General features: G+C 50.9%; 1 protein-coding gene across 8 annotated transcripts; it reads left to right on the top strand.

Annotated features, from left to right (window-relative positions):
• The first annotated feature begins 21 nt into the window (after window positions 1–21).
• On the top strand, window positions 22–19874 carry ZNF333 (zinc finger protein 333). Of its 8 annotated transcripts, none has more exons than XM_040629177.1 (11): window positions 34–154; window positions 3005–3048; window positions 4120–4243; window positions 6325–6407; window positions 8843–8959; window positions 9658–9745; window positions 15642–15730; window positions 16363–16489; window positions 16930–17025; window positions 17813–17889; window positions 18371–19874. In XM_040629177.1, exons 2-11 carry the CDS (start codon window positions 3010–3012, stop codon window positions 19466–19468), a joined length of 1938 nt encoding a protein of 645 aa, XP_040485111.1. In that variant the 5' UTR covers window positions 34–154; window positions 3005–3009; the 3' UTR covers window positions 19469–19874. The 8 variants fall into 8 exon arrangements, with proteins under 8 accessions (XP_040485114.1, XP_040485111.1, XP_040485112.1 ...); XM_040629178.1 differs by having other exon boundaries at window positions 84–181; XM_040629179.1 differs by having other exon boundaries at window positions 101–232.
• The last annotated feature ends 284 nt before the right edge of the window (window positions 19875–20158 follow it).

The raw sequence follows: 20158 nt of genomic DNA, 5'->3' as shown, positions 1-20158 counted from the left end.
GAAGCTCTTCTGATCCCGAGAGCTGGAGCCCCGGTCACTTCCGCTCCCGGCGACCTCCAGGCCGGAAGCGGAAGTGCGCGGTGGCCGCGGACCGCGGCTGGTGTGCAGGTCCGCGCGGCGAGCTGCGGTGGGAGTGTCTCCGGCCGATCTGCAGGTGCGGCCCGGCCCCTCGGGAAGCCGGGTAGGGCCCTGCGGAAGCGGGGAGGGGCCGGAGGGCCCTGAACCGCCGCAGGTGCGGCAGAGCCTCCTCCCCGCGGTAGCACCCCGGGGCAGGATGGGACCCCCGCACCTCTCGGCCTCGTAGCCGTCACCCCTGACCCCTCGGCCCGGCCCCCTGCCCTCAGGTACACCCAGTCCGGGCTGACAGGACTGTCGCTCAACCATCGAAAGGGAAATCATGGCGTACAGTCCAGGTCCCGCAGCTGAGGGGTGTGGTGCCACCAGCCTGCCCAGCCTTCACCGTCCTCCCGGATTTGTAGGGCCCTACCGTACCTCCCTTATGCATGGAGCTGTTTGTTAGTAATTCACGTTTTATTTCATAGGAAGTTTCGTGTTATCTAGCTCTGCAACTGGAAGGTTAGGTCCTAAGTCTGCATGTGCCAATTGGTTTGAGTGACTGTCGAGTGAGTTAAAGAAATGGAATGTTCCCTCTATCAAGGGATAGCAAGAGTTTGTTGTTGCTGTTGTTTGTTTTTTCGTTTTTTGGTCTCTGACAGTTTGTAGTTCCTTAGCTTAGGGCCTGTTAACTTAGCTTTCGTTTCATTTTTCCCTTCCCTTTCCTTTCTCTTTACTCCTTTCTTTTATTTAAAAGAGCTTTTAATTCGTGAGCATCAGTGTTTTTCACTGCGAGAAGAGGGTATCTTAAGAAAAGCTCTTTCCCAGTTATGTCAGAAGTCTTGCCATCAAAGAAAAGGAAGATTATTCCGTTCTTTTCACAGCAGTTCCTGCCCTGGTTACCCCCAAGCCTATGAATGAATCACCACGAGGCTTAAAAACATATGGGACTCCAGGAAAAAAGATGACATAGCTTTGTTAGTACTGGGAGGTGAAATTAAGTTGGCCATAAATGGAGTGTCTTTTTTTTTTTTTAATAATAGGGTTAAAACTAACTTTTGAGAAACGAGGAAAAAAATTAATTCTGGAAGAAGAGTAGACTTCAGATTTCAAGTGAGGTGTTTGTTGTCAAAAAGAGCACAGGTTCTGCCTTGCCTTTTTAGAAAGACTTCACATTGCTTCTTAAAGACATCTGAGAACTGGTGTTGATTTATGTTATATGAACAGGCATTTTAAGTCATTTTTACATTTGATTTTGTGGTGTTACATTGTTGTTTTGTGTGTCTGTGCAGGAGCCTGCCTCTTAGGCTGGTTATGCTGCATTATTCTTGGGAAGTGTTGATTGTTTGGCACATTTCCATTGGGGATGCCCTCTATAACCTGGGCCTTGTACAGGGGGAAACAAAGTGATTGAAATAGATAACACTTGCCTCTGTGGAGGTTTTATTCTACCTTAAATTAATCATGACCAGAGTGATAGGGACACATGGAACAGGAGAACTTGGGGAGGAGGTCAGGAAAAACCCCTTACAAGGGAAAGATGTTTGAACCCCCCAGTGACTTGCATGTAGCTAGACAAAGAGTCGGCTGTGGAGTAGGATTAGGGAGGAGATTTGAGAGAACATTCCAGGATGCACAGCCTCTCAGGCAGGACAAAGCCTGGTGTATTCCAGGAGTTGAGAGAAGAGGGACAGCTGAAGTAGAGAAAATAAAGTGTGGAATGGATGAGCCAGGTTGGAGAGGCAGGCAGGGCCCTGAAGGCCAGGGTAAACTTTGGACTTGTTCTGGGGCCATTGGGAAGCCTTCAATTTTTAAAAAATTAATTAATTAATTAATTAACGTAGGCTCCACACCCAGGGTGAAGCCCAATGTGGGCTTGAACTCCCAACCCTGAGATCAAGACCTGAGCTGAGATCAAGAGTTGGATGCTTAACCAACTGAGCCATGCAGGCATCCTACTACTGAATCAGTTTTAAGTAGGAGAGTGACAGAGTGTTTGTGATTTAGACAAAACACCTACCCCTGGATTGAGCATGCAGTGTAGGATGGACAATAATGAGTGGCGAATCCATATATGTTAGTACTGGGAATTGAAATTGAGTTGGCCATAAATGGGGTGTCTGGAGAGTGCATATATGAGCTAGAATCCATTCAGGCCTCGTGCTGGTATTTGGGGCCTAATGATCGTGGTATTGGCAAAGTTGGCGTGTTTGAGAGGCATGTAGGAGTTGCAGTGGAGAGAATTTGGTTGATGTATTCTCTCTATCACGTGTTACAGAGCAGGGGTTGGCAAACTATGCCAAATCTGACCGAATGCTGGTTTCAATAAAAAAGGTATTATTGGGATACATTTGTTTACGTGTTGTCTGTGGCTGTTTTTGTGCTACAACCACGGTTAAATTGTTGGTTTAGAGGCTGTTTGGCCCACAAATCCTGAGATATTAATTCTGGCCTTTAAAAAAAAAAAGTTTGCCAACCCCTAGTATATAAAGTACTTAGTACGCATCAAGCGCTGTGCTAGTGGCAGGATTCGGAGTCCTAGAAAAGGTGGGCGTGGGGCTGTACTTTGGGAATGTACATTATAGTTGGAGAGGGGGAGGCAAAGTCACCTAAACAAATAAATTAACAATCACAACTTGGTAAGAGGCAGTGGAGGAAAGGTAGAGGCTGTTAGAGGTATTTTGAGAGAATATACGAGGAGAAATAATCCTTTAATTAGATGAGAGGAACCACTAGAAATGATTGCGGGCTATGATCTGGAAGGTGGTTCTGGGCGCGATATGTTGCTTATTGGGAAAGATTCCCTGTAAGAGTTTTCACTGGGCCACGCTGCAGGAGGCCGATGGAAGTGGAATTACCTGAGCCAAACCCCTGTGCCGTGCTCTGCTTCCACCCCCCCTTGTTTTTTTTTTTTTTTTTTTTTTTTTTACCTTGGTCTCTTTTATTGCAGGGAGAATGCCTAATGAGACCTTAAATCCTGGTGCTGCTGTCATGGTGAGGGGACTGGAGGAGTTGGAATCTCCGGGTGGGTGGGTGGGTGGGGGTGGGGTGGGGTGTTGGGCATGATTATGTACTCTGGACCCTGTCCCTTCTCCCCGCCCCCAACTGAGGAAGAAAGGGGAGGGGAAGTGTGGAGCACCCTGTGCCTTGCCCCAGGGGACCTGCTGGCCTCTTTCGGTGCCTGACCTCTGGAGGCCGCTGGCTTGGGAGGAGGGTCCCCACGGGGGCCCCGGGGCTCTGTGCCTAATTCCGGAGTCTGACTGCAGAATGGGGCTCATTCAGACTTGGCAGCAGCCGAACTCCACACTGGGGCCATCCCTCTTGGGACCTAGCAAAAACACACATCTGTATAAATTTAAATTAATTTTTAAATTAATTTAATTAAAATTTTAATTAATTTCAGTAAAATTAAAAATCCAGTTTCTTGGTTGCCTGAGCCACATTTCTCAGGTGCTCAACAGCTGCATGTGCTGGTGGCCTTTTTGGAAAGCACAGACATAGAACATTCCCGTCACCACGGAGAGCTCCGTCAGACCATGCTTCGCTACGGGATTCTGAAAATAAAGGGCCGTTAAGTTTCTCAGATGCCTATTTTCACAGGTGTAAAGGATTACGAAACGCTTATGTCTTGGGAGGGGTGCAGGGATTTCATGAAAATTAAGTGATCAATCCCAAACTTTGGATGCCTTAAATAAGGAGTTTAGGAAAAGCTCTCTAGAGCCCAGAAATAGGCCTCGGTAGTCACTGGTGGTGTGAAGTGACAGAGCCAAAGCCTACACTCTCGGATTTGTCCAACTGTTAAAAGAAAGGAAATATTTTCGGCTCAGTTGGCCATATGATCCCTGTCGCTGTCACAGCTGTTACAGCACACCACCAGCTGTAGAAATGGGCAAACAAATGGGCATAGCTGTGTGCCAGTAAAACTTTATTTCTAAAAACAGGGGGCAGGCCAGGTTTGCTGAGCCCTGCTGTGGCGGGAGTGTACTGAATGTCTTCCCTTCCCTGGTGATCACCAGTCGTCCTGCAGGTGGTCCTTGCTGAGCCAGAATATGTATGTTGTTTTAGGAGTCAGTCACCTTCGAGGATGTGGCTGTGGGGCTCATCCAGGAGTGGGCGTTGCTGGACGGTGCGCGGAGGAACCTGTGCCAATTCGTGATCCTGGACAAATGTAGGATCCTGGCCCCCAGGGGTAAGGCTAGCATCAGGCTGGTCCTTCTCCCGCGCAGGTGTCTAATGCCTCTTAAGGGCCGGCCGTGTGGTCAAGGAAGATGCGTGGGCTTCCGCAGGATAACAGAGCTCCATCTGTTGTATTGTATTTATTCTTTCTATAGTCAGAACCTGCGTGGGTCTCATTGAACTTGGCCTTGGGCTTCAGAGCTTCAGCCCGTGGGGCAGAGAGGAGGATATTTGTGGTTTGGGCCCTTGTGAAAGAGCCTCACTGAGTTCATTGGAAATTGGGTACAATCACTTTGCTACCCATGGTATTTGCTCAGTGCCAGGATCTGAAGGCCACGCGGAAGCGGGAAGCCCACCGCAGACCATCCCCGCCTCCCTCAGCGTGTGTACCTTTGTCCAGGAGTGGGGAGTCCACCATGCAAACCCAGTCTGGGCTCCCAGCTGGGGCCAGAGGAAGAGCTGAGGGCCCCACGGGTATGGGTGAATGTGTGTGGGGTGCCCACCGGGTGGGGGAGCGGTGTGCTGGCAAGTGTCAGTCTGAGAGCCTTTCAGAGGCCCTTTATCCCAAAGGGAAATGAGACTCTGTGGGGTGAGGTTTCTCAGGTGAGTTCCTGTAGTGTTTTTTCTCTTCTGCCAGCCTTCTCCTACTTCGCTTTGGTCTCAGAAAAAGATCTGTTCAAATGTCTCTCTCTCTCTCTCTTTTAAATTGAGATATTCACATGCTGTAGGATCCGCCCTTTTAAAGGGTATGGTTCACTGGTTTTCAGCGTATTCATGAAGTCTCACCGCCCTCACCAGTCTCGTCCTCCTCCCCGTCTGCTTTCAGTCTCTATGGATTTGCCTGTTCTGGACACTTCATATAAAGGGAATCACACAACATGTGGCCTTTGGTCTCTGTCTGCTTTCGCTGGTGTGATGTTGTCGAGGTTCATCCACACTGTAGCGTGTGTCAGAGCTCTGTTCCTTTTTAGGGCTGAGTACTGTTCCAGTGAATGGGTAGACCACGTTTTGTTTGACCGTTCGTCTGTGGACGGACATTTGGATTGTTTCTACTTTTTGGCTCTTGTGAATAGTGTTGTGAACATTCGTGTCCCAGATTTTATGTGGGTATGTTTTCGGTTCTGTTGGGTTGACACGTAGGAGTGGAGTTGCTGGGTTGTTTACTGAACTTTTTGGGGAACCACCAAAGTGCTTTCTCAGATAGGTGCATGTGCCATTTTATGTTCCCACCAGCGGTGGTCGAGGGTTTCGATTGCTCCACAACATACCCATACTTATTGTCCAATTCCTCGTGAAAGCGAACATTTTTGTGTGTGTTCTTTGTCTAATTGCTTTTTTTTATAATAATATTTTTTTATTATATTATGTTAGTCACCATACAGTACATCCCTAGTTTTTGATGTAAAGTTCCATGATTCATTAGTTGCGTATAACACCCAGTGCACCATGCAATACGTGCCCTCCTTACTACCCATCACCGGCCTATCCCATTCCCCGCCCCCCTGAAGCCGTCAGTTTATTTCCCAGAGTCCATAGTCTCTCATGGTTCATTCCCCCTTCTGTTTACCCCCCCTTTCTTCTTCCCTTTCTTCTCCTACCGATCTTCCTACTTCTTATGTTCCATAAATGAGTGAAACCATATGATAGTTGTCTTTCTCTGCTTGACTTATTTCGCTTAGCATTATCTCCTCCAGTCCCATCATGTTGCTGCAAATGTTGAGAAATCGTTCTTTTTGATGGCTGAGTAATATTCCATTGTATATATGGACCACATCTTCTTAATCCAGTCATCTGTCTAATTGCTTCTTACTTGTTTCTCTGATAAGGCTGTCTTTCTGGCGATGTCTCTCTCAACCCCCAGAGGACATAGTTTCTCGCTCCTGTCACTGTCAGATCTCTGCACACAGCTATACTTTTCAGAGTCTCCCTTTGCTCACTGATGCTTTCTTCCCTTTTAGTACCATCTCAAGTTTAGAGTCAATATTTAAAAACAATATTTTACAAACAATAAATAAATACTTAAATATTTATTTTGGCCAATTTCATGCCACTATTTCTGAAAGAACTTAATTTTTTTTTTCTAATTCATTTTAGACTGGGAATCTCAACTTAAATCCAAAGCATCTATGCCTGTGCAGGATATTTTGGAGGAAAATTCATCCCATGAGATGCAGATGGTAAGATTCATGGGGATTATCCTTGTTTCCTCTCTTGGGAGAAGTTGAGGAATTTCTGAGTTGGAAATGCACGCCAGAGCCAGGGAGACATTTGGGGTATTTCCTCAAAGACATTCCCACATGGTCTGAAGCGAGTGGCCATGACTAATGAATTTGGGCAAACCCTGTCTGTCACTCAAGACCCTTTCTTCTTTGAATGTTCCCCCCAAGTAAACATTGCCATCGTTGTGAGTCAGACATAGATTGTGTGCAGTATGATTTATTCCTCAGTAGTCATGGGAGACTCCTGCCTTTTGGAGAAGCCCCATGGAAATCATGAATGGGAGGAAGCCCGCAATGTCCTTGAGCCCTCACCCTGCTTAAGCAAGGTGCATCTCTGAACATGCTAGAGATGTGCCTCGATGGGGAGGGGAGCAGCCCTGGGCGCTCTGTAGGTGTTGGCGGGGTTTTTGTTGTCACTCCCCCCTAGCCAGGGGTGACAAACTCTGCCTGGAGAGATGATTCAGCGCATCCAGAATGGCTTCAAGAGGAACTCTAACCTAGACCTGACAAGAGAACCGTGGGAGAGAGGGCCGTCCTGACTATAAGGGATGTGGGAGAGCTGTTGCGGACCCCTCCCCACTTAGGAGACAAGTCGAGATCCCACACCAGAAAGAAGCCCTTGTCAAAGCGTGGGACAGCCTTCAGAGCCAGCTGGCGCATTCCAGTGTCCCAGGGAACAGACTGAGCCCCGCTACCCCCACCTTGGCCCTGAGTTCCTGCCTCCTCACACTCTAGGAATTTCCAAGGTTTGGGTTCCCATTCTTGGGAATTTCAAAGGTGAAGGTTAGAGTTTGGATAGAGGGACATACAGAGCCCAGTTTCAGCCCCAGGCTGGGCCCCTTTCTCCCAGAGCCAGTGAGCTCTCTGGGCTCCCTCAGTCTGTGCCTTTCCACCTCTGTCACAGATGGTTTCAGTGTCAGGGTGTCAGAGACGCCAGCCCAGCGGATGGGGTGGCAGGGCCTGGATGGTAGAGATCTGTTTCATTGCGTTGCTCTGAGCATGCGGAGCCTCAACCCTGCACAGCCTGGTGTGGGCTGCAGGGCAGCTGAGACCCTCACCCCTGCATGGCTCGCATCAGACCCCAGCGCAGCTGAGACACTCCGTACTGTCCAGGTCCTCCTCACCGTTGGTTCGCATTTTTGTTTAGGTGGAGAATGTCCTCCAGTAGCTGCTTGGGAAAGGGCGTGTTGCTCCGGAGGCCCTGAGGTCTGAAAATACCTCACTGGAGCTGCTGGATTGCAGGGCCTCACCTGGCACATCGTTGCGGGAACCCCATGCAGAGCATTCTGGGTGTCATTGCAGAGCCTCAGTTAATGCTTGTTCCGTGAAGGCACGAACACAGGTACCCCAGGCCTTCACCGCCCGAGTGTCTGGATTAGCAGATGAACCCTATGAGGGAGGGAGGGAGGAGGACCCACAGGGGACCGCTGTCGTCTCCAGTTTCTGTGGGCTTTTCCCCCTCAGTACGGAGTTCCAGCACCTTCCACAGAGTTCCACTCCCATCTCAGCAGTGAGCACTGAGTGTGGGAGAGGAGGGGCCTCTGCTGCATCTGAGCCTCAGGAAACAAGTGGTCACAGAATGTTCTGAGCGGGCAGAGGAGGTCCACCCAGACACACATGTGGAGAAGCAGTGGTTCATCCGTGAAGACACACAGCCCATAAGCAGTACAGCCACATTTGGAGCTGGGAGTCAAATCCAGGCCTAAGTGCAGAGATTGCCGTGCTGGCTGCCGGGATCTACTGGCCGGGATCATACAACCTGCCGTGTGGGTAAAGGTGCTGACGGTCCAGCCCTTCCGGGCATCAGTGACCTCATCCCAACCACTGAGGCCCGAGGGCAGCTCTGAGGCCTCCCTGCCATGTGACAGTAAGGCCTTGTAGTCTCCCCCATGGCCAGCTAGGCACATAGAGGGCTAGAGACTGCTTCCAGAAGAACCCCCCAGACAGGCCAGGGGTTCAGAGGATGGGCGTGGATGGCAGGGCAGATGGCAACAGCTCTGGCCGATAGTTTGGTCCTGCAATTGATGGCTGCCAAACAGACAAGTACAGACTCTAAGAAAACAGAACAACATTCATAGTCAGAACCTAGGGCCCCTAGCCTTTCTTCAGTGAAGCATGTTGCAGTGCCCCTGAGGGCTGGGGGCCTAACCCCCTAGCCTAACCCCCAGAACCAGAAAGGGTCGGCTTCACCTCTGCGTCTGCGGCGTGATCAGTCCTTGAGACCCTGGGGGGCTGGCGCCCACAGTCCAGTAGGGGGAGTCATCGGGTCTGAAGCTGCCAGACCTGCGCGCCCGTCTTCTGACGGCACTGCCCCCAAACTGAGGGTCCCTCAGGCGTAGAGCAGCCGCAGTGCCGCCTCTGTCCTGCTCAGTCCCCTCCGTGCCTTCTCCTAGGTGCTGAGGCTGGACCTGAGGATGCAGGTCAGGCCCACCATTGGAGAGAGGGGGACACCTTCGATTCCAGAGGACTGTCCGGCTCTCCGGGTGTCACCTTGGTCTTCTGGATATACAGTAAGCCTGGAAAGATGTTTGCTCTGAGGGCCCAGCTCCAGCCAGGGAGGACCGGGGTTCAGGATTTCTGCCCATCACCTGCCCTGAGAGACCTGCCACATTTTCTTTCCATCTACCACCAAGTCCTGTGAGCTTCTCCCTCGAAATAGAACTTATCTCTGACTGCCCCTGCTGTCCCCACTGCCACCACCCTGCCCAGAGCCACTGTTAGTTCTCTGGGACCCCCGGAACCGCCCCCTACAGGCTTCCGTTTCTCCTGGGCCCCATCCTGGACACAGAGGCTAGAGACATCCCTTAGCACCGCAAGTCAGGTCAGACCCCTTCCCTGAGGGAGCAGCCACCAGTGGTGGGAGTTCAGATCCTTCCTCCCACCACAGGGCTTCCTTCCGGGAGTAACGCCTCATGTGTGGAGGTCCGCCTCCGCGTCCTGGCACTACCCCCCAGCCTGCTGGCCATCCGCACCCCTCCTTGCTCCAGCGTTCCCCCCCCAGCTGGAGGCGCCTCAGAGGTCGCCTCCCCCGGCCTGGGCCCCCTCTCCATCCCACTTTGCAGTTGAAATTCTATCACAGTGATTAGTTTTGTACCCACAGATTGGTTTAATCTGGACAAGCTACATTGGGTATGTCTCAGTTTTATCAGTGTGTTGAGGAAATTCCATTGACTGTGTGACCCTGATCTGTCCCTGTCCCTCTGTCTAGGGGCTGAAGGCGGCTGTGCAGATTCAGAGGGTGGCCATGCCGGTGCCCGCACTGGGTGTCCCTGAGCTGGGGATGGCCGGGGGTTCTGGTGAGTGAGCGCCGGGTGGAATCGGCGGCCTGGGGGTTTGGGAACTTGCATGTCCCCACTTCCTTTCCTCCCACCGCAGGCCTTTCCCTGCCCTGGGAGTAGAGAATACATAAAGTCACGTCACCGTTCTTTATGCATTCAAGGGGAAAGACACTTTCTCAGGATTGTGGGCTGGGAATCTCTTTGGGTTTTTATTTTTGGTCTTTGGTCTTTCTGTTAAGAAACAGCAGACCCCCTTCAGCGGTGACCAAATCCAGACCTCTTTTTTGGGCAAGGTTAAATTCTCCAGAGTTACGTTGATGCTGAAAATGACAATTGAATTTACTGTAAATGGCGTATGTTTTAACTGAGCTTATAAAGAATGAGGTTAAAACAAACCACATGTCCTAAGAAATGGGGGGAAAAATTAATTCCGGAGGACAAATAACATCTTAGCTGTAATTTCAAGGCATTTGTTTCCTTTCATCTTGCCTTCCAGTGAGAATAATAAACTTTGTTTCTGAACAATATCATCCAGTCTTGCATTTGGAATCTATTCCATCATTGACAGGAAGTAATTCTTAGATTATGTGATGTGTTGCTCTTCTGTGTATTTTTGGTGCGCTTTCTGGGCAAGGCTTTGTCTTCTTGAAGTACTCTTGAAGTACTTGGAGTACCCTGTGCTGTTGAAGTACTCTCCTGGCTCTATTTGGCCGCCCTGGGTGAGGTGGCCACTGGGAGACAATCTCAAACAAAACATGGGCCCCTTCGCCGCGGAGCTCACAGTCTGCCTGGGCGGTCAGATTTTTCAGTGAAGCCTAGAATACAATGGAAGCATGTAACACGAGGACTTTATCTGAGGGGCAGAGAGGAGTTTCTGGAAATTGGAAGTCAGACCATGGGTTCTCAGCTGCAGCGCTACTGTCGGTGGGGCCGGATCCTTCTCTGTGGTGGGGCCGTTCTGTGCACCGCAGGATGTTTGGCGGCATCTCTGACCGCCACCCACCAGACGCCAGTGGAGCCTCTGGTATTGGTCCGCCAGGGCCGCCGTAGCAAAGTACCGCAGACCGAGTGGCTCAACCACAAAAATTTGTTTTCTCGCAATTCTGGAGGCCGGAAGTCCGAGATCAAGGGGTTGGCAGGGCTGGTTCTTCTCAGGGCTGTGACCTGTTCCAGGCGTCTCTCCTTGGCTTGTAGGTGGTTGACTTCTTGTGTTTTCTTTTTCTGGATGTGTCTGTGTTCAGATTTTGTTTTCTTAGAAGGACACCAGTCATATTGGATTAGGGCCCACCCAGCCGACCTCGTTTTAATAACCTCTTTAAAGACCTCATGTCCAAATATGGTCGTATTCTGAGGTACTGGGTAGCAATTAGGACCTCAGCCTATGAATTTTTAGAGGGACACAATTAAGCCCATAACAGCCCCTAGTCATGACAGCTGAAATGTCTCCAGAAGCTGTGGCTGGTCCCTACCCCCCTGCCCCCTAGATCATATGCTGAAGTCCTAACCTCCCATGTGACCATATTGCATGGAGGCTGGGCCTTTAAGGAGGTGGTTGAGGTTGCGTGAGGTCGTAAGGGTGGAGCCCCAATACCAGAGATGGGGAGACACCAGAGCTGTCTGCCGAGTGAGGGCACAGTGAGAAGGCTTTTGTGTACGAGCCGGGAAGACCGCTCTCACCAGCCCGACCACGCTGGCAGCCTGCTTTCGGACTTCCAGCCTCCAGAACTGTGAGGATAAATGTCTACCGTTTAAGCCACCCTGTCTATGGTATTTTGTTATGCAGGGGAGCTGACTGAGATGCCAGACTTTGCCACACGTGCCCTGGGGGATGAGAATCGACTTAGACCATGATAATGATGTATCATTTAGCTTGGCAAGATGTTGGGTTGTTAGGAGAAGGTTTGCGGGGAGGATTTTAGGCCTAGGAATGGCATCTGTAAAAGTCCTCTGGGGTGGGGGAGCGGGCAGGCGGAGAGCCTGGTGTGCCCGGGGGCCCACGGAAGGCTGTATGAAGGGAGCAGAGAAAGGGAAGAGTGGTGTGAGCTGACTGCAGAAGGCTGGGCTCCGGATCAGTCAGGGCCTGGAAGCACGGGAGGAGAATCTTGGCCTGCGTGCTGAGGCTGCCCCGAGACCACGCCTGCTTGTGGCCGTTCGCTGGGACTCGGAGGCCTCGGCCCACAGTCATACTCATGGTGGTGGGTTATCACAGTGAAGGGGCGCAGAGCTCAGTCTGCTGGAGCATTAGGTGAAGTCTGGGGGAGTCCTCTGCCGGTGGAGTCACACAGGACACGCTTAATACTCCCGGCAACAAGCTGTGACAACACACGTGAGGTGATGTCCACCAGGGAAGCGCCGTAGAGACTCGGCGCCCAGGCTCTTCACTCGGGGCTGGTCGTGGCGGCACCCTCTGCGCAACATGAACCTGACTCCTGCCAGCAGGTGCCGGACTCCTGGGAGGAAAGCAGGCGTTCAGCATAAACCACAGGGTTCATAGAAGCAGTTGAAGCGGAGTGAGCCCCTCTTACCAGTTAGGGTGGTGGGAACCCTCTGGAATTCCATGTTCGCAAGGGCCTGTTGTGTTAATTCTTGTGTACACGGTAGGGAGTTGCGGAATGATTTAAGACATGTGCAGGAGGTTGAGTGGGGATAATTTGGTGAGTCCTGTATGCTTTCATTTACCAGACAGTCCAGAGCATTCATGTGCCAAGCACAGTGCGGGGAGGGGCTGTGAAAGGAAAGGGAATCCAGGCTTGTTCTTCCGAAGCTTCCAATCCCACAAGAGTGGCAGAAAATATGCACCTAAGGAAGCCAATAACCGTGTGGTTACAGATAGATAGGGGCTGTGAGGAGAGCGGGAGGGTCCTTCCAGAGGAAAGAAGGATGCTTGGCGGGGGAGGCACTCTGAGGGAGCGACCTTCCAGTGGTTTCAAAAAGGAAAGGCCTGATGTGGCATTAGCCATGGTGGGGACAGGGGTAGGAGGAAAGGGAGTGGGGTGGGTGGGGGTGGGGGTGGGTGAGGGAGGTGCTCTCTGTAGAGATGTCATCACTGAGGTGGGTTTTTTTTTTTTTTTTTCGGATTAATTATTGGGGTCTGCAGAGTATCAGGGGTGAAATTTCCCATCTGAGGCAGGGAGGGATGTTGCTTCCTGAGATCAGGGACACTGGAAGGAGAGTAGCCTTTGAGAATAAGGTGATGAGCACATGTTTTTGGGGGGTGGGCATGAGACAACAGAAATTCGTATCTCACATTTCTGGAGGCCAGAAGTCTCCAGTCAGGGTGTGGCAGGGCTGTGCTTGCTGTGAAGCCTGTGGGGAGGCTCCTTCCTGGCGTCTGGTGATGGCTGGCAATCCCTGGTATTCCTGGGCTTGTGGCTACATCGCTCCAGTCTCTGCTGTGTCATCACATGGCCCTCTCTCGTCGTGTGTCCCTGCTTTGGTCTTTTCTCCTTTTCTTAGGACACCAGTCATACTGGGTTTGGGGCCCACTCCGCTCCACTGTGACTTCATCTTAGCTAGTCACCCCTGCAAAGACCCTGTTTCCAAATAGGGTCACATTTTAAGGTAGTGGGGTTACAACTTCATAATTTTGGGGAACACAATTCAACCCATAACGGTATGCCCCCTAATCCCCCTCCCCCCAAATTCATGTCCTCTCCACATACAAAATACAGTTAGATGATCTTGACACCCCTGAAGTTTTTACCCATTCCAACATCAACTCTAAGTCCCAAATCTCAACTCAACTCCCAACTCAGAGTCCCCAAGTCCATATGAATCATCTAAATCAGGCATGGGTGAGACTCGGGGTGTGGTCTCTCCCATGTGCAAAATTCTTCTTCATCTGTGAACCTGTGAAATGAGAAAAGTCCTCTGCTTCCAAAAGACATTGGTGGGACACGTGCAGGGTACACGCTCCCTCTCCCAAAGGGAGAGACAGAAGGGGTTATGGGTCCCAAGCAATCTTGAAAGCCAGCAGGGCAAGTTCAAGGCCTGATACCAGTCCTCTGTGGTGGCAGCAGCCCTGCCCCCCAGCTCATCGTGGTTGTAAGGCGAATTCCCTGGACAGATGAGTGGGAACATGAGCTGATGGTGTGGCGGTGGGTCTGGAGTTCAGGGGAGAGAATCAGCCTGGGGGTTTGGGCCCGGTCAGGCCAGGCTGGGAACTGATGCCCAGAGCGGGTGAGGCTGCCTGCTGAGGCAGAGGCTGAGGGAAGTGAGAAGGGTGAGGGATGGAGGAGGGTCTTGTACAGGAGACTGAGGGGGCTGGGGGCGTGGTCATTTCAGGGTGGAGGGATTGGATGACCACACACATGGACTGGATCCCCACCAGGGATGGGGGATCACTGGGGGTGTGAGTGAGGTGCCTGTCCTTGGAGTGGTGGTGATTGTGAGTGAGCAGGAGGTGAGAAAATGGGCATTGAGTTGGTTGCCCACAGTGGGGAACAAAAACATATGTAGAGGAAAAAGCAGAGTGTTCTGGCTTAAATTGTGGCCCCCTAAAAAGGCATATCGAAGTCCTAATTAGCTCCAGTACCTGTGACCGTGCCTGGGACCTTACTTGGAAAGAGGTCTCTGCAGCTGCCATCGACTTAAGGTGGCTGTCATCCAACGTGACTGGTGTCCTTTTAAGAAGAGAAACACGTGGGGTACCTGGGTGGCTCAGTCGGCTAAGCGTCTACCTTCAGCTCAGGTCATGATCCCAGGGTTCTGGGATTGAGCCCTGAGTTGGGCTCTCTGCTCAGTGGGGAGCCTGCTTCTCCCTCCCTCTCCCTCTGCCCCTCTTCCCTGCTCTTTCTCTCTCTGTTAAATAAGTAAATAAAAAAAAAAAAAAAAAAAAAAAAAAAAAAGAGAGAGAGAAACATGCCAGGGGGAGACAGGGACACAGAGGGGAGAGGACAGCCACGTGACAACAGATGCAGAGATTGGAGGGACACAGCTGCAGACCAGGGAGCACCCGGGATTCCGGACAGCCTCCGCCAGAAGCCAGGAAGAGGCAAGGAGGGTTTCTGCCCAGAGTGTCAGAGGGAGCGTGGCCCTGCTGACACCTTGGTCTTGGACTTCTGGCCTCCAGAACTGGGAGAGAACACGTGTCTGTGGCTTTGAGCCTCTCAGTTTGTGTACTTGTTAAGCAGCCCCAGGAGGGGAGCATGTTGGTCAGAGGTTGGACATGGTTCAGGTTTTCTTTTTTTTATTATCCGCAATTTATTTTATTTATTTGTATGATATGCATAATTTTTTAGGTCAGGATTAATTTCTGAGAGGGAAATTCCCATGTTGAGGGGAGATGAGGGTGCAGGGAGACCGCTTGATGGTGTGGTGGGGTCACTTGCTTGTCTGTAATGGGCCGGAGCAAGGAGGTCCTGTGTGGATGGAGGGGTGTGGTTGATTTGAAGGCAGGAAGGGGAGATGCTGCCTTCTCACAGGCAGACTTGGGGTGCTGGCAGCTTCTCTCTCCCCTAGTAAGTTCTGGGGTGCTACTGGCCCTGCAGAGCGGGGCAGAGGAAGGGGCCGAGCAGGAGGGAGGAATGCTGACCCAGGGATGAATCAAGGGGTAGTGGGGGTGCCCCAGAAACTCCAGAGTCTGTTGGTGAATAGAAACTGTGACTCCAGAGATTTGGAATGGAAAAAACGTGCGTGTGTGTGTGTGCGTGTTCTTCTCTATATGTGTATGTGCGTGCATACGTATGTTTTGTGTCTGTGTGCATACATGTCTGCTTGTGTGAACGCACGCATGTGTGTGTGTACGTGCGTAAGTGCACGTGTGCCTGAGCATGTGAGTGCATGCAAGTGCATGTGTGTGTCCCTGTGAGTGTGTGCCCATGTGTGTGCACGTGTGGTCACTCAGTCGGCACAGGCAGCCTTCGGTCCTGTGGGTGTGCTCACGGGGCCTCCTGGCTTCCCTCCTCTCCTGTAGCTCTGCTTGCCCGGGACCCCGCCTGGCTCCAGCAGGAGCGCACCGAGGAGGAAGCTGTGGCCCCGGGGGTACTGATCACCTGTCCGCAGGTAAGTAAGAAATCCCTGTTGCTCTTCTTTCTCGTTTGGGCCCTTGTCCTCTTCCCCTGGCCTGGAGCTTCTTGACCCCATGGGGCTGGTCTCTAGGCCTCCAAGCACTGAACCTCCTGTAATGTGTGTGGGGGGGAGGTGCATGGGACCACCCAGGCAACAGTCCCACTGCTCCATTCAGACCTTCCCTAGCTGTGGAGTGCCTCGTTCTGCTGAGCATCCGGAGGGAAAACAGAGCGAGGTGTGATTTTTCCTTGCCTCCCAGTCTTCATGGTCTCTGGGAGCAAACAGTTGTCATTTACCAGATACTTCTCTCTTGCCTGCAACATGCTCGGGTCTGCTGGACCCTGGCGCTGGAAGGGAATAAAACTGTCATGGCTTCCTGGCTAGTTACCAATGGCTCAGTCCTTTGATGCCACATGTCCGGATGCTGTCCCTCAGGGAGGAATGAGTAGGTGGAGGAGATTTCTAGTTCTGGGGCCCTGAGCCAAAGGGCAGATTCTGAGAGACCTCAGAGCCTTGTCTGAGAATCCTCTGCACGGTCTCCCTTCCCCAGGCCGGCTGGCCCCTCACCAGCCTCTTGAGTACTGGTGGGGTAGCCCTGGCTGAGCTGGGATGGGTGTGTGTTTCAGGAACCAGTCACCTTTGCGGATGTGGCTGTGTTGTTCACCCCAGAAGAATGGATGTTTCTGGACTCTGCCCAGAGAAGCCTGTACAGAGATGTGATGCTGGAGAACTATAGGAACCTGGCCTCCGTGGGTAAGGCCAGGCTCATTGCTTCATCTACACAGTCCTGCCGCACCCACGCGTTCCCGGAGGTGTGCTGGTTTGGGGAATCAAGAGGTGAAAAACCAGACAAATCCTGCTCTCATGGTGCTTACAGTCCAGGGGCTTCTCTGTGGAAATGAAGGGCTCTCTTCTGCTCTTTGTTGTTCTGTGGTTAAAAGTTCGGGGCTTTTCAAGTGTGTCTCTGAGTGAGGCCCTGGGTTTTGGGGTCTGGAGAATCCTGTTGTCCTTTGGGACCCAGTGAGGGAGCTTGTACTTTGGTTCCTTAGTGAATGAGCCCTGCCATGCCTTTGAGAAGGTAGGCAGGCTCATTTTGCTCTTCCCATCCCCGGTGCCCCTAAATACTTCCGAATATCCACCCCAGTTGATGGCAGGCACGGTCTGCTCACACCCTGCATCTTTCCCACGAGCAGGAGATCAGCTAGGCAAACCCAGTACGTTTTCCCATTTGGAGCCAGGAGAAGAGCGGTGGCCCCCTGAGAGAAGCAGCTTCCCGGGAACCCATCCAGGTGAGCAGCAGGCAGATCAGGGAGCACCAGCTCTGGTCGCGAGATGAGTGTTAAGTTTGGAAATTGTCAGTCGGGGAAACACCTCCAGTGCCCTTGACAGAGCTTTTTTTATTGCATTGCACCTCCTCTCCTTTTTATCCCTAATACTCTACTCTGGTTTATAGGACGATTTGTCCCCTACCCCTTTTCACATTTATCATTTCCGCATGTATAGTTTATCATGTGTGGAGTTTATATGTTTGTAGCATGTGTATGCTTTATCCAGTGCCTCCCCACTGTAAGTTCTTGCTAATAATACTTTCAGTTTCGGTCTCAATCTTCATAGAACTCTTTCTCAATAACCTAACGACCATCTCCATTCCTTGTGCCTGTGGTTACGTGACTCCTTACAGAGCCAAATACCTTAAAATTTCCTTTACTCTTTGATACATTCCTCCTCTTCACAATTTCCTCCCATAGTTAGATTCAGTATTTATTTTTTATTTTTTCAAAAAAGATTATTTGTGTGAGAGAGAGAGTGCATGCACATAAGTGGGGGGAAGTGCAGAGGGAGAGGAAGAGAGAAAATCTCAAGCAGACTCCCCACTGAGTGTGGAGCCTGATGCTTGAGGTCATGACCTGAGCCGAAATCAAGAGTCAGACACCTAACCGACTGAGTCACCCAGGCACCCCTAGAACCAGTATTTAGAAAAGAAAATCCACATGTTCTCTGCTTACTTTTTTGGTTGCCTTGGTCCCACAGTTTCCTTCCCTGTGTACTTAATTTTTCTATCCTTATTCATTCCAGAACCTCAGCATCAACCCCAAGATTCAGTTTCTAACCAAGATATGTTTGCAGAGATTCCAGCCATTGGCATGAAAAGGGTAAGGTACCCAAGGATTTTTCTTGGTCCTCTGTTGTACGACAAGTCTGGGGTTGCTGTAGGTTAGAAAAGCAGCACAAGAGGCCAGAGAGAGTCAAGGCAAGTGGCGTTCACCCAGGGGAAAGCAGGTTCTTGGGAAAGAGTCTGTGAATGTCATGAGTTGGGGAAAACCCTCCAAGGCATGTGTTTCCCAGAGTTTCCACAAGGAGCCATGTTTATAAATGTGAACAGACAAGTGTTTAAGACTGAATTTGCCTTGAACTCGGCAAACCCTGCATCTTAGAGGTCTCGTGAACGTAAGGAGAATGACAGCTCTCTGGCAGAGCATCCACTGGAAGGGACTCAGGGTAGAAGGGTCCAGACACACTAAAGTGGGAAAAGCTTCAGCTACAGAAATGCCTTTTCCCTACACGTAGTTTACCTGGGGGAGCGTCTATGGATGTAACAGAGCCCTTGGTCTTCCTATTTTCCTCAATTGACAGGAGCAACCCCAGACTGGGGAGAAACTCTATAAATACAATGAACTTGGGGAACCCTTTCACGGCATCAAACCACTTTTTCAGTACCAGAGGATTCATGCTGGAGGTGACCCCTATGAATGCCACGAGAGTGGCACATCCTTCTTCCAGCCCGCTCACCTAAGCGTGCCTGACAAAATCCCTCGTGGGGACAAAACGTACGCGTGCAGCAAATGTGAGAAAGCCTTCAGATACAGCTCCGACCTGAGCAGGCACGAGAAGACTCATACTGCGGAGAAGTGCTTTGAATGTCAGGAGTGTCGGCAAGCCTTCAAGTACTCCTCGAATCTGCGGCGCCACCTGAGGACTCACACTGGAGAGAAGCCCTTCGAATGTGCTCAGTGTGGGAAAACCTTCACAAGGAACTTCAACCTGATTCTGCACCAGCGAAACCACACGGGCGAGAAGCCTTACGAATGTAAGGACTGTGGGAAAGCGTTCAATCAGCCGTCCTCTCTGAGGAGCCACGCGAGGACTCACACCGGAGAGAAGCCCTTTGGATGTGCTCAGTGCGGGAAAGCCTTCCGGGAGCACTCGTCGCTGAAGACACACCTGCTCACTCACACCAGGGAGAAGCCGTATGCGTGTAACCAGTGTGGGAAGCCCTTCCGGACGAGCACTCACCTGAACGTCCACAAGAGGATACACACCGGGGAGAAACTGTATGAGTGCGCTACCTGTGGGCAGGTCCTGAGTCGTCTCTCAACGCTCAAGAGCCACATGCGAACTCACACGGGAGAGAAGCCCTATGTGTGCCAGGAGTGCGGGCGAGCCTTCAGTGAACCTTCGTCCCTCAGGAAACACGCGAGGACCCACACCGGCAAGAAGCCCTATGCCTGTCAGGAATGCGGGCGGGCCTTTGGTCAGTCTTCACACCTTCTTGTGCACGTGAGAACTCACACTGCAGGGAAACCCTATGAGTGCAATCAGTGTGAGAAAGCCTTCAGGCACAGCTCTTCGCTTACTGTGCATAAAAGGATTCATGCCGGGAGAGAGACTGTGAGGAACGGTGGCCTGCCTTTATCCGTGTCCCATCCGTATGGGGGGCCCCTTGCTGACTGACTTCCAAGTTTTAAAAATATACACGTTCCGGGCTATAATCATCTCTCCTAGTACTCGTTTAGGCACATCACACGTTTTGATGTATAATATTTTCATTTTGGTTGAAATATAAATATTGTCTTAGTTTCTATTATCACTTATTCTTTGGCCCGTGAGTTATTTATAATTAGATTTTCAAATAACAGGACATGGGTATATTTTTATAGAGGTATAATTACTTATAGTTAAATGCATAAATCTTAAGTGTATGGTTGGAGGACTCAGACAGGTGTGTACGTATGTATATGTAACCAACACACCATTTAAGATACAGAACATTTCTATCCTGGAAAGTTCCTGCATGTATATGAGTGGTTTTTTAGTTGCGTTTTTGTTGTTGGTTTCTAATTTAATTACATTGTGAACAGAGAATGTGGTCTTTATGTTATTGAATGTTAGGTATCTGTTTCGTTTTTAATGTGGCGTATCCTGTTAGTTGCCTGTCAGAATTGCCCCTTCTATGAACTTATGTTTTTTGTTCAGATTGGTAATGTGCACTGTTAAAAAACCTCTGTCTCCTGGTCCTTCCAGTCCTGGCCTTTCTAAGTATGAGAAGTCGTTGGGTGTGATACCTGGGAAGGATGTTGTAAAGGAACATTTAGCTAGATCCCTCCACGTCTTGCCCTTTGTACAAACAGACACGATATCCGG

Source organism: Ursus maritimus, unplaced genomic scaffold, assembly GCF_017311325.1.
Source record: "Ursus maritimus isolate PB19 unplaced genomic scaffold, ASM1731132v1 scaffold_14, whole genome shotgun sequence".
In the NCBI taxonomy this organism is placed as follows: domain Eukaryota; kingdom Metazoa; phylum Chordata; class Mammalia; order Carnivora; family Ursidae; genus Ursus; species Ursus maritimus.
The sequence above is the reverse complement of the archived record's forward strand: the minus strand, read 5'-3'. Positions and strand labels throughout refer to the sequence as shown.